At 30.5% G+C, this 14,876-nt stretch overlaps 1 protein-coding gene and 1 long non-coding RNA gene across 2 annotated transcripts; both read left to right on the top strand.

Annotated features, from left to right (window-relative positions):
* The first annotated feature begins 7,913 nt into the window (after positions 1 to 7,913).
* Positions 7,914 to 8,544, top strand: LOC132804036 (protein ALP1-like). Its single transcript, XM_060817916.1, has 2 exons — positions 7,914 to 8,016; positions 8,108 to 8,544. Exons 1-2 carry the CDS (start codon positions 7,914 to 7,916, stop codon positions 8,542 to 8,544), a joined length of 540 nt encoding a protein of 179 aa, XP_060673899.1.
* A 1,952-nt stretch (positions 8,545 to 10,496) lies between these two features.
* Positions 10,497 to 12,072, top strand: LOC112493472 (uncharacterized). The gene is made up of 2 exons (XR_003057953.3): positions 10,497 to 11,405; positions 11,580 to 12,072. It is a non-coding gene; the product is annotated as an uncharacterized LOC112493472 (long non-coding RNA).
* Positions 12,073 to 14,876: the final 2,804 nt, after the last annotated feature.

Below are 14,876 nucleotides of genomic sequence, written 5' to 3'. Positions count from 1 at the left end.
GCCATATGATAAGATTTGGTATTGGGGATGACACACAGGTTCTAGTATCATATGGATTATGGTTATGAACTATTATATTGTTTGTGATTTATTTTTCTTGTTTATGATTTATTTTTCTAAGTACATGAGTTTATAACTGTTATCATATTTACAAATATTTTCATATAAAATATGAGATTTGCTATATTTTGGGGGGAAATTCATGAATTTTGTAAAAAAGCATTTTCTAAAATAATAAAACTTTCAAAAGAATAAAAGTAAGGTTTTGAAAGAAAGGTTTGAAGATAAATAATTATTTTCATATTATTATTTTATTCTACTTTCTCATAGTTTTGTTTTTGAATTGTTCCTCTAAGTTTCGCTGACAGGTTACATACATCACATTAAGTCATTTTCATTATTTGTATATTGTTCTGCTACTAATATATTATTTTTTCACCTTTAACTTTGACAATAATATATACTTTTCCTTTTATTGATTTTGATGTATAAAATATATTAAGCGCTTTCAATAATTTGCATTTGTTCATTTGTATTCCTTTGTTTGATTTGATAGATTAATGTAATATGTATGACTCTTATATTATCTAATATTATCTTTCTTTCTCTTGGTTTCTGGGCTTAGAACCCTTGATATTTATGTTCATGACTTTGTGGATACTCTATTAAAAATGTTCATGACACTTTATCTATGTCGTTAGGTTATATATAAATCAAAACGAGGTTTTATGGGATTTTCAATAGATAATTTGATAGGGATTCCCTAAACTGGACCATTTTAGATGTCCAAGATGGATTTCGGGATGGTCTTGTCAACTTCATAATCTAATAATTGAGGAGTAGAAGAAGACCCTAAAAAGTGCAATGTCTTTTGAACTAGAATCTCATCATCATTAGAAACAACACCCACACTAATATAGCAATCACTATTAAATAATTGCTTTTAGCAAAATCCGACTAAACAGTCAATAAAGAAACCCAATAGCAACTTCTCAAAATTTGAACATGATTTCATCATAACCTTCAAACTTGATTTAGTAGCATTACTAGATTGCCCCCAGACTACATTCTTCAAACTTTTCATTGCACACATCCATGATTCATAAGTAGGGGTGTAAATTCGAGCTCGAGCAGATTCGGGCTAAGCTTTTTTGAGGCTAGAAAGAGAATTTGGACTGAACCAAGCTAGACTATACTGATATGCTGAATCTAAAACCTGCCATCTAGCCCTATAAGTATCGAGCTGGGGTTCAGGCTTGGGTATGAAGCTCAGGCTTCAGGTTTAAAGTTTAGATGAGTTTTAAAATTTGATTTAATTTTTTTTTTTGTTTAAAACATCTTTATAATAATAAAATAAAAATAATAGTTTAATAAATAGACACTGCTATAAGTACCAAATTTATTAGCTAAATATTTTATGTCAAATGATGCAAATGTTTTCTTTAAATCATGAAAAGTAAATCCAATGAATAATGCAAAGTCATGGGATACCAAATATTTAGTTTATAAATTTAGAATTACTGTTAATAAATTATCTTATATTATAACAAATAATAAATACATACAAGTTAACATATAATAAATATTTATAATACATTTAATAAAAATATAAAAAAATTATAAAATTATATCAAGCTACCTAATTGGGTTGGGTTTAGGACCGACCCAACAAGTAGCCTAATGGGTCAGGCTTCAGGCTTGTTCTATACCCTAAATCTAAAGTCAACCCAAATAGAAATTAAATGGAATCAAAACTCATGCCATATCGGGCTCGAGTTGAATTTGGGCTAGTCTTTTTGAACGAATTTGATCGGGCTTTGGCTTTCAAGTTTTTTTTTTACATCCCTATCCATAAAGATCTTGTACTTCCAAAAAGGGGAGACGAACAATCCAATTTCACATTACTGATGCAACCACATCAAAAACAAATATTTGGCAATGTCTTATAAGTGAATTTAATGAATATATTATGCCTCAAAGCAACAGTAATCATAAAATCACTCTTAAGAGGTTTTGTAACATCAAGGGTAGCCTTCAACTACATAAAAGAACGCCAACAAAGACCATATTCACCCAAATCCACTTGCTTCAATTTTCCAAGATGAATCTCCAATAGCTTTAGCGAATTCATATGAGCGACACATGAAAGGTAAATTAAAGACATGAATCCAAAAAGCATCCTTCGTTATGCATATATCCTTAAGTGAAAGCTCATTATTAACTTTTCCTAATAAAAGTATAGATTTATAAAAAATCCAAGGACTTAAAAAAAAAAAAAAAAACTTTATCTCTATACCTTTAAGATTGAAACTTGAATAACATAAAACTACCATCTAGAGAAACAATCTATACCTCTCCACAAAGTCACCAAGCTTTAACTATGGTCACACGAAAAGCCTCATGACTAAACATTTTTAAAGTAAACAATCATCCTGTTAATTAGCAAGTTATAGACTGAGCACAAACATTCTTGTGAGTTTCGCCAAAAACTAATTGAATACTCTCATCATAAAAAACATTAATTTATCATTCAAATATAGGTTGAACTGGTTCCGTGACGATCAAAAAACAAAATTATTATGCCAAAAGAAAAGAAAACCTAACCCCAAAAAAAAATCTCATGCAAAGAGAAGAGAAAAATCCTAGCTGGAGTAAACCCCAATAGAGAAAACCTAAACAGTATGCATCCAACTTAGATATTAGAACTATATAAGTGTTTATATATATAGATATATATATATATATATATATATATATATATAAATTTTGTATTTTTTATTGATAGTGTATAAAAAATAAGAATGTATGTGTGAAAAAAAAGGACCAAAAAAAAAAAAAAAAAAGAAGATAGGGAAAGCCCCAGCTTTTTAATCCAATTTGTATTTTTGTTTTCTATTTAAAGAGGCTTGGAGTGAGAGAAGTTTTTTTCTTATGTCCCAAGTTAGCCTAGCTTCTTAATCCAATTTGTATTTTTGTTTTCTATTTAAAGAGGCTTGGAGTGAGAGAAGTTTTTTTCCTTATGTCCCAAGTTTTTTCCTTACTATACATTAAGCAACAGTACTTATTATGAAGTAGGGAACTGCAAACATCGAGGTGGCCCGAGGCTTGGACAATTTGGTCTTCGATGGAAGCTAAGAATGGAAGGCTTAAAACTTAGGAAACCAACACCAAACCCTGGAAGCCTGTAGCAGCAAATGATGTGGTTTCCTATAAATCTTTTAATTGATGAGGAAAATAAAAAAAATAATAAGAAAGTAAAAAAAAAAATCATAATAATAATATTTTAATCATTTCAATTTTTATAGAACTATGTAAAGTTTATTTTACACTGCAAGAAAATTTTTCAAAAAAACAAAAAAAAAAAAAAGAATTTGCTTTTCTCCAATGGCAACGGCAACTAGGGCTGTTCATTAAACCTGTCAACCTGTAACCGACCGACCCGATCCTACCCAATCTAATAATAAAGGCATGTTTGTTACGTAGGACTGGGCAGGTCAGGACAGGACCCAATCCCAGTCCAGTGTTTGGAAAGTAAAAATGGGAGGGGGACAGGTTTGTCTCGTTGATATTTTTATCCCAAATGAAGGGGATAGAACTGACCCATCTGGAGACTGGGTCACTTTTGTCCGACTGAGCTCTCTTTGAAGCATCTCTGGCTGCCCCCTTCGAAGCATCTTCGATCTCGCATCACCATCCACTTCGAAGCATCTCTGGCCGATGAGCATGTTTTCTTCTTTTGTTTCGTCGATCTTCCATCATCATCATCTTGTTATTTTTCTTTGTTTTTTACGTTAATTTTTAGCTAAAAAATTATGAAATATTTTGAGGAAATATCATTTGTTGATCTGCGAAATAAGCTTCGATCTATTTATGTTAGGGCTTGATTTGATATTCAGGAGGAAGAAGCTTGATTTTGGAGGCTTAAACTACCCTTTGAAGCAGTTGATTTCTGGTGAGTTTATCTTCTGCTACATCCTTCCTCTGTTTCATCGATCTGCCATCATCATCATCTTGTTCTTCTTCTTTGTTTTTTTACATTAATTTTTTTAGCTGAAAATTTATTAAATTTTTTTGGGAAATGTCAGTTGCTTTGTCGATCTTCCATCATCATCATTTCATTATTCTTCTTCGGGTTTGTACATCATTTTTTAGCTCGAAACTTATGAAATTATGGCACCTAAAAGCAAATGTTGTTCAATTTAGAGTCTTCTAGATGAAGATATGGCCATTTTACCAAAGGGGTGCTGGTTTGCACGTGAACAGTACTTTTGTGCAAGACAGCTGGAAAACTTATTTATCTGTGTTCTCTTTTATTTTGGATCTATATTTATGTTTTGGGGAAGGATTTCTTCGTTGCTTAATTCTTTATCTCTTTGGTAAATTCCATTGAGTGGTGAAACCTATGGATATGGTGAAATGAAATTAGAAGCTAAAACCTCAATTAATTGTTTGTTAATGATTTAAATATGTTCACTTGATTGCGTGGTAATACATTACATATCATTGATGACTTAAGCCAACCAGTCACTACTTCATTAACAAAGGGTCAAGAGACTATCATTCATTAGTCGTTGATTCTTTGACCAATGTTGGCAGTTAGAACTTTTGAATAAATTAGATTTTCTTACTGATGGAGCTTAAACATATAATCTTACTGATGGAGCTTAAACATATAAACACCTTATTTGGGAAAGTGACGATCCTTAGCACTTTCCATTGTTCCATGTCAACAATTATAGCTTAGAGTAGATGTTTTGAAAAGATTAAAGCTGAATAGTATGGGGTGTGTGTGTGTGTGTATGTACATACATACATACATACATATATATATATATATATATATATATATATATATATATATATTATAATAGTTTAATACAAGTTTCTCATTCCCATTTGCACCTGATCTGGTAAGTGGGCTGAAATCATGGGTGTTGTAATGTTTTTCCATCCATTCTCTTTAGTACAAATCTCTCCACCAACACAAAGCAACCAAATTTGCTCTAGTATCCATCTATTCCTCCACACTCCTCTGCTCTCTCCATTCTCATTTGTCCTTCAACCCCACCCTCCCATCCCACTCTTCCTCCCTCCCATTTCATTCTATCAAAAACTAGCATGCTCAACCACTCTTTGCTTTTGTCCTCCACCATCACTTAACCACATCAACCCCATTGCAGATAACATTTTCACAATCCCCAACAACTCCACATTTCCCAACCAATGAAGACCTCTTCGTTTCTAACAGCAACATCTGTTACAAAAACCAACTTGTTCTTCATTATCTCTGTATTATAACATATATGCAGAAATCTTATCTCATCTCTGTTCAAGTGTAACTTCGTCAGATGTAGATTTTTTCATCTGGCCGGTAAGTGTCCAAGGAATCTACTGCTCTTGGTTTAACATCTTTAACACAAGGAAAAACAGCAGTTGGACTTGCCCTCCTCCTTTGAATTTGTTCACTCTTTCCTACAAAATTAGCCATTCATTAGGATTTAAAAACACTTAACTACTTTGTTTTATTTCATATACATAGCTGTTAGCCAGCATATATAAAAATGGAATATTTCAAAGAAGGTAGGTAATTCTTTTGAGAATTTAAGGCCAGAGATAATAATGTATCCCAACAAAAAATTGAGGAATTGTTGGAGGCTATCAAGACAGAACAAGCTCATGTAGGAAGTTTAGGATGGTCTTATTAGTATAGTCTTGGTTTAGCTTATCGTCAAAGTAATAAATCGGATTTCTCATTAGCATTGGACTGTTTTTGCAACCTCAGTCATTATATATCATGAAGGAAATGTCGGAACTAGTACAAATGGCTAGTGAAGTTATTAGTACCCAGTTGCTTATTTATTAAACTTAGTGAGATTAGTCATTCCCATAGGAATTGAACCACTAGTTGGTTTAGCATGAAACCTACATACCTTAGATTTGTCAAGTCTCCTATAGAAGAAGGAAGCTCACCAGAGAGGAAAAAGACTACGTTAATGATGAATGTGACTCAAAATGCTGATTCCCTCTGTTGAATTTCCTCTTTGAGTACCTCCACAAAAAGCTTCTTAGATGTACTAGATTGGTAGAGTACAGAGTCTATGACAGCTTCTTCCTTTATCATTCTCTCTTCGTCCATCATACCAGCTGGTAAATTTGGTGTCTCTTTTGCAGTCCAACAACTGTTTTTCTTCTTCTTCTTCTGTTTTTTTTTTCTTTTCCTTTTTTAAAATCACTAGCTTCTTTTTGCACTTTGCACATGCATGTAGTTCAATTAAAATTAAATATGCTACATTATCATCATATTTACAGAAAACCTCTCATGAAAAATAAAGATGCTAATACAATTTTTAAAGAACTTTGTTCCAAGAAAAAGAAAAAATTGAAAACTTAAAAATGAATATAAAAGATTTTAACTTAGTTTTCGAACAAATTTGTATAAAGATTGCAACTTATTTTTATTTTTATATATATTATTTTAATATACTCTGAATTAATGTACGACTTTAAAGAAGGAAGGTATCCAAGTGGAAATAAAAATTAAAATTGCAAGGCTATGGTTGGTGGACCTAGTGGATCATTAAAATCGTTAAATCAAACCCGTGAAATTGGATCTTCGATCAACTCTGTCCTACTACGTCCAATGTCTCCATCTTCCATCAGGCCCTTGAAGTCTTACCCAATTGGTCAAGCAAGAAGTACTAGAATAAATTAAATAGGACAACATTTTGAATTTTAAAGTTCTATTTGGAGTTTGGTAGTTGTTATGGGACAAATAATAATGAGCACAGATCATATTTCCAATTTTCTAAAGCTAATTATATATTATGAGCGTTGAGTTTCTCAAGAACTGACGCCAAGTAGAGACCATTGCTTAACTTGATTATGCAGAGAATTTATATATATATATATATATGTTGTTTTTATGTTAACATATATATATATATATATATATATATATCTATATATCTATAAATATTTAGTTAGATGAGTATAAATAAATATATAATCCACTTTTTACTTTAAGTTTTCAACTATAATGTGTATAGAGAAGGTGTAGACCGTGTCAATCAATTATCACTTAATAAGGGAATAAATTAGCAATTAATCAATTATCACTTAATGATAGAGAAGTTTCCATGTAATTTTTATCAATTATCACTTGATCACATTCCATGTAATGTGTTGTTTATTTTGTCCTTTTTTTTTTTTGGTAGATATGGATCGAAGAAAATTATTCACAATACAATCTTTTTGTTCGTGCTTTATAGTTGTCTTCCTTATGTATATGTATGTAGCATGGCGAAGGAGAAATAATGGAGAAGTTAGGAATCGAATAACTAGGGGGACTAAATTGCGTACATCATTTTTAAATAGTTTGTTAGATAAAGATGTCAATTGTATTAGTCAAATGAGGATGGATGGGAGAACATTTGGTGTTTTATGTGAGTTATTACGTCAGGATGGTTATGTTAAAAGAGATGGTACTGTTACATTGGAAGAGCAAGTGTGCATATTTTTGCACATAATTGCTCATCATGCAAAGAACTGTACAATTATAAGTAGATTCTATAGATCGGGGGAAATAGTTAGTAGATATGTCAATTCAGTATTGAATGGAGTGTTACGTTTACATGGAATTTTGTTGAGGCAACCTGAATCTGTGTCAGATAATTGCTTGGATGATAGATGGAAAATGTTTAAGGTATGTTTGTGGAATAGTTTGATTACTAATCTTACAGTTAGATTATTTGTAGTATTATCTTATGTGAGTGAATTTCTTTGTGACATAGAATTGTTTGGGAGCATTAGATGGAACTTATATTAAGGTGAAAGTATCTGAAATCGATAAGCCAAGATATCGAACAAGGAAGGGTGAGATAGCCACAAATGTTTTAGGTGTATGTAATCCGAATATGGAATTCATATTTGTATTATCTGGTTGGGAAGGTTCCGTTTCGGATTCTAGAGTACTTCGAGATGCATTAAGTAGACCAAATGGCTTAAAAGTACCAACAGGTAAGACCAATCATTAATTTTTTCATTGTAATGGACTAACAGTGCATAAACTGATAGGAGATTTTTTTTTATATAGGTTGTTATTACTTAGTGGATGCTGGTTACACTAATGGTGAAGGATTTATTGCACCATATAGGGGAATAAGATATCACCTTTCCGAATGGAAAGATGGTTGTGCACCCACAACTTATCAAAAGTATTTCAACATGAAGCATGCATCTGCTAGGAATATCATAGAAAGATGTTTTGGGGTTCTTAAAATGCGTTGGGCAATTTTAAAAAGTCCATCGTTCTATCCAATTGCAACACAAATCAAGATAATTACTGCATGTTGTCTTATACATAATCTGATTAGAAGAGAAATGACACTTGATCCTGGAGAAATTGAATATGATAGGGTGGAAGATGTGGACATTAGTGCAGACGAGGACATTATAGGATCAATTGCTTCCTTAAGTCAATGGACTAACTGGAGAGATGAGTTAGCTAAGCAAATGTTTGATGAGTGGAGAGGTCGTCGTGGTTAGTAGTTGATTGCTCTGTATAATATTATGTTGATTGTTGTAACTGCTTAAATATTATTGTTTGTTTAATCTTTTGGATAATTTGTATGAAGTCTAATTTATATTAAGTGCAACATTTGAGAATCATGTTAAATTTCTTGCATCTTGTTATGGTGTTGTTGGAATAATGCAATTTATACGTGAATAGCAATGGAAGCTGGAGGTTGCAGTAACAATAACAAGGGAAATGAAGCTAGGCGTACCTGGAGTAAAGGTGAGGAAGAGGTTTTACTGAATATTTTAGATGAAGCTGTAGCTAGTGGGCAACGTTGTAACACAGGAGCATTTAAACCTGGCACATTGAATATGATTGAGAGGCAACTAGCCGAGATGTGTCCTAATTCGGAATTGCAAGCAAGTCCACATATTGAGTCAAAGATGAAAAAATGGAAGAAGCAATATGGTATAATATATGACATGCTCAACAAAAGTGGATTTGGATGGAATGACTCTCTTAAATGTGTGGAGGTTGACAGTGACGATGCTTGGAAAGCATATGTGTAGGTTTTGAATTTTCTTAGGAAATATAGTTTTATTGAATTTTTTGGTTGCTATCCTAAAATTTATTTCTAGCATGTCTAAACTAATCTTTTTATTTTTTTGACTAAACGTTATCTTTCTTTATTTTAGTGTAATCCAAGTGCAAAAAAGTTGGAGAAGTAAACATTTTCCCGTGTATGAGAGGCTTGCTAATATTTTTGGAAAGGATCGGGCAACAGGAGTTGGAGCACAAACTCCAATTGATTTGGTTAATGATATAAATATGGAGGTTGCAAATGAACAATTTAATGATATTTGTTCTCCAATGTCTGTTAATCAAACACATAGTGAACCATCTACACAATCCCAAGCAAGATGGAAGAGGAAAAATAAAGCGAAGGATGATGACATCCTAAAGGGGTTGGACAATGTAGTGGATAAATGGTTTAGTAAATTGGCTGCAATGTTAGAAAAACAAGAAAAATTCGATATCACTTATCCACAATACTTAGCTATGGAGCTTGATAGGTTAGGATTTCCTATTAAAGACAATCTCAGAATCTCTAAGGCAATGAGATTGGATCCATCAAACATAGAGGTTTTCAAGATTATGAAAATGGATGCGGAGAAGATTGAATTTGCTAATGAATTTTTAGATAACTAAATTAGTATTGTTGTGGATTATATATTTATATCTATGTATGAGTGGATAACAATTATGAATAATTCAATTTCAAACTTATGGACATATGTTGTAAGGTATTGGATATTGGTTTCTAATTATGCATGTAAGGATAATTGATCATTATGTGTTATGTTTTAGAATATTAACACGCACTTGATTGCTTTAGTTAATTTTATTTTATTTGATTATATTACTATCTTATATTATTATTTATTATTATATGCAGGAATATTGAATGGCAAGGAAAAGAGTTTATGTTGTATTTAAAGGTAGACAACCAGAGATATATAATTCTTAGCCTGAATGTCATCAATAAGTGCAAGGATTTAAAGAAAATTTATATCAAGCCTATAATACAACTGAAGAAGCTGAAATAGCATATGTTTAGTTTGTAGAACAAATGATAAGAAATCGTAATGAGGCAAATCCAATACAAAATCCCACCACATATACACGTGCTCAATTGAACAACGAGTGGCGTAATGGTTTTATATTAGGTTGTTTATTTGGAGTACTATCAATGTGTGTATTTACTTATTTGTTATACAATTAGATTATCCTTGTAAAAGCCAATATGGATGTAGTAATTGTTACAAGTAAAACCAAATGCTAACTTTGGCATAATGTTAGCTTTTTTTTTATTGGTTATTAATTATTTTTTATGATTTACCATATGTCAATTTTATTTTAATTGATGTTCAAAACAATATATTAACGTAATTTATGGGTGTAAAAACAAAAAAATAAATTTTGCATGTTAATATAAATAAGATTTTTTTTTTTTTTACATAACAATAATTTTTAAAACTTTCATTTAAAATAAAAATAAAACTTTAATTATAAAATAATCCAATCCAGTCCGATCCTGCACCAAACGTTGGACAACTTATCTACCATTTAGTCCATAACTGTGCCAAACACAATACTGCACTATTCTATCCGATCCAATCCTGTCCGATCCGGATCTATCCTGTCCTGCATACCAAACGCCACCTAAAAGAAATCAATGCTATTCGGGCGGGTTGCGGGTTAATTTTTTCCACTTGAGTTCATTGGGTCGGATATCGCATTATGAATTAAAAACCCAATATAATCTGACCCGACCCGTACGTTATTACCTATTACTGTCATAACTCGTGAAATTAAGAATTCCCAATCTATTTTGCCCTAAAATTGGTTTTCCTTCTTCTTCTCTCCATTTCGACTCTCTCCCACTGCCTAGTCATCACTAACCATTCATCTTAGTTTGACTATCGACATCATAGCAAAGAGAAACCTAGCCAGTTCTAAGGACATGATGAAGAAGAAGAATCTTTTATTTATTTATTATTTTTTGTTTGTGTTGACGATAAGCTTGAAAAAGATGTGAGTCTTTGGAAATAGCGAAACCAAGGAATATGAAAGCGAAATGGTTAAAGAGGTAAAATAAGAAAAAGAGTGTTGATGAAGAGAGAAAGGAGTTTTCAGGGGATGATACAGATATAGAGGTAGAGATTGGAAGAAGAGGGCAAGAGAAAAAGAAGGTTTGCATGAGATGAAGAAGGAGGGGAGTTTTCAGAGGATGACACAAATGGGGAGAAGAGGGCAAGAGAAAAAGAGGGTTTGCATGATGACCAAGGGTTTGCATAGAGAAAGAGAGAGGATTTGCATGATGATCGAGGTATTTTCATTGAGGAAGAAAATTTGGATATTAAATTTATTTTATTTTATTTTTTACAAAACAAATAAGTTTAATATAAATAATGAAGAGAGAAATAAAGGATTATAGGTCCAACTTTAAGCCTAATCTGTTCATCCAACCTAATTATTATTGAATTGAATTGAATTATTATAGGTTATCGGTGGAAACCTGATCAATTTGATTTGATTGGGATGGTTATTATTTTTTTTCCAATCCGATCGACCTGACCCGTGTACAGGTCTACCGACAACAAAATGTAATGGAAGATAGACGGCTGACAATTGTCGGTTATATTTTGATAACGACGTTAAGAGAGAGCAGAATTTTGCCTTATATATTAAATTTTATTAGATTTTAGTGGTTGTGGTGAGGGAAGTGTGAGATCCACGTGTCAACCTGAGTTGAGTAGGTGAAAGTTTGTGTGGATAAGGACACTGTTAATTATTTATTTATTTTTGTTGAATAGATAAGAACACTTATAATATATATAGGTGGCTATTCTCTCACGCACGTGAGAATACGATGTTGGTCACGGGGCCCAGCCCAAAAGAACAATTCACTAATAGGTCCGTATGAATTATTTTCTATCTAAACTCTTTTTTTATTTTTGTATTAGTTAATATAGTGATTATGTTTTCTTTTTTTTTTTTTTGGGTCAAAATAACTAAACATGCATATTTATATATGTTAAATATGTTATATATAATTTATGCAAAATATATATGTATATATATATATATTTATGTAATATTTAAAAGAGAAATATTGGCATTCTTGATAAACATAGAGAGAGAGAGAGAGAGAGAGAGAAATATTGGCTATTTAAAAACAACAATCAGCTTAAAGGACTAAGACTGAGTTTTTATTTTATTTTTACTTTTTTTAAGGCTTAAAGGATAAAATTTCCATGGCAAATACAAAAATAAAATTTCATTTTAAGTTAACTATTATTTTTTTGCATGTTGAATTATTTTTCAAAATAACCAATCTAAACTCATCAAATCGGTTAAGTATATGTTAAATAAGATTAGTTCAGTTAGTAAACCATTTATATTTATAATTGAAAAAAATTATTGTAAATGCTCAAAAATCCATTAAGCGTATAATATGTTAAAGAATAATTAGATGTATAACTATTTTTGAAGCTTGATTTTTTATCATACAAAAGCTTATAATTTAGATGTGATTATTGATTGTCTATGATTTAGCTGATTTGGACCTTTATTATGTTATTAATTTATATTTTATGAAACAAAGTAATTCAACTTTGATGTTATAATATATGTTTGTTATTGGTAAGTTGACTTCGAAAACTGTGTAATCTTTTTTATGTATCACATCATTGAGATGCTATTTAATTAGTAGTTTTTTTTTTTAATAATTTATACGTATTAGAGGGAATGTAGCTAAAAATGTTTTCGCAGACAATTTGTTCAAATTCAAACATTAAAAATTGGAGTGGATTGGATAAAAATTGGATCCAACCCAAATCAATAAAAATAACATATCCAAATCCACCAAGGTTGGATTGAATTTTTTATTACATTTGGATAAAATTAGATTGAACAATAAAAAAAACTGACCTATATTAGTCAATTTGAATATTAGCAAAATCCATTTGGATCGGAAACAATGCACAACCTACTTATTATCAACTACTGGAGTTAAAAAATATTTCCAATATAGTTAAAAATATTAATATTATCTAGAAATACATCCTTAACCATGTAATTAATCCATTTAAAAAAAAAAAAAAAAACTTAAAATGTTTCGCGATATGGCCCTAAGGAAACTATAAGAATGTTTACACTAATGAGTATGGGTGTAAATAAGCAGTATCAGTATTCTCAAGCGTGAGTAACATTATTTTATGAATGTTTAGGCGTGGTTTAAACTCACAAAAATTTAAAACAACTTGTTGAAGATTGGCTTGACCCATTCATAAAAAAGTTCAAGTTTAGTTTGGCTCAACTCATTGCAATATAACTTAAAAGTTTGAACAATTTTTTTTAAAAAAATTAACACTAATTATTAATAAATTCAGTTTACTCTATTAATATTTTAATAAAATTAATTTATTTTTAAACAACAAAAAAAAATTGTTTATGTTTTATAAGCATTTGATGTGTTTGAATTCATGATATAATTTTTATATGGATATATAAATTAAAAATTTAAACCATTCCAAGTTACTCATGATTTTGATTTATTGTTTAATATCTACTTGTAAGCTTTGTTTTGCTCAAAATTGGTTTCCTTCTATTACAAGTCCAATTTGAGTAAGTTAAAATCGAATCAAGCTCGACTGAATCACGAGCTGATCAAGCTTGTTTACCACTTTACCAATCAGAACTAAATAAGAATGTATTTGAAAGTGATTCTTAAATGGTTTAAAAGCACCGTAAAGAGCATAAAATTCCTTTTTATGGTATTTGGCAAAAAAAAAAATATATATATATATATATATATAAATAAAAGTGATTGTTACTGATTTTGTTTTAGATAAATCACTTATTTTGGTAATTCTGAAAAAAAAAAAAAAAACAATTTGGTGATTGCTCATAAACTGCCTTCTAGAATAAAAGTGATTCCTCATGAAATAATTTTGCCAATTGTGCCGTAAATGTAGGACTAAATGTAGGATTATATGTAGAAATATTCTAATTGATTGTCACAGCAAACTTATTAGTTTTGGATCCTTAATTGCATTATCTTTTTTATTTAGAGTAAATATCACAATAGCCCCATCAAATTTGCTAATTTTTCAAACCTACATTTTTATTATAAAAAATATTAATACAATCTCTCGTATTTCATTTTTATTTCAATATAAAACTCTTTGGTGATCAATCTATATATTAGTGTTTATAATGTTTTTAGAATGATATTTTTAACCTTTCTCCCTATCCATTTGTTTTATTATTTTAACCTTATCCATGTATTCGAACTATCTATATTAATGATTCAGGTTTTATATTTTATTATATTTGTTTTATATAGTTATTATTACTTTATTATTTTTTTAAAGAATTTTATTATTTTCAATTTCCTGTAGTGATAGCTTTACTTTTTAATTTTCATTGCTTTACTTTAGATTGGAATGAACCAATATAAGAGAAACGAAGTATTTGAATGGGTGAGATTAAAAAAAGTGGATTTAACTCATTTATATGACTTCATGAGATTTGTAATAGTGAATAACTACAAGGATAAATATTATTGTGTAAATGTAAATATAGTTGTTAAACTTACGGTGTATTAATATCTTTGTTCGCTTCAATGAATAATAGCTCTTTCACGTTCACTCTATTCTTCTCATATGGTATGAGAGCAACATAGGCTGTAACAAGTTTTCTTCTTTTCTACAACTCTTCTTCCCTTTTAACAAGCTTTCTTCTTTTCTATAATTCTTCTTCCTTTTGCTCGTCAAAATGACGACCACTCCTTCCT

The sequence above is a fragment of the Ziziphus jujuba genome, chromosome 6 (genome assembly GCF_031755915.1).
Source record: "Ziziphus jujuba cultivar Dongzao chromosome 6, ASM3175591v1".
Taxonomy (NCBI): Eukaryota; Viridiplantae; Streptophyta; class Magnoliopsida; order Rosales; family Rhamnaceae; genus Ziziphus; species Ziziphus jujuba.
This window is presented reverse-complemented; position numbering and strand designations above follow the sequence as displayed.

Bases quoted from the DNA above. Each gene is read 5' to 3' on its own strand.
- LOC132804036 (XM_060817916.1), top strand. From the start codon at position 7,914: ATGGAATTCATATTTGTATTATCTGGTTGGGAAGGTTCCGTTTCGGAT. The intron at 8,017-8,107 runs GTAAGACCAATC...GTTATTACTTAG, and splicing joins TGGCTTAAAAGTACCAACAG to TGGATGCTGGTTACACTAAT.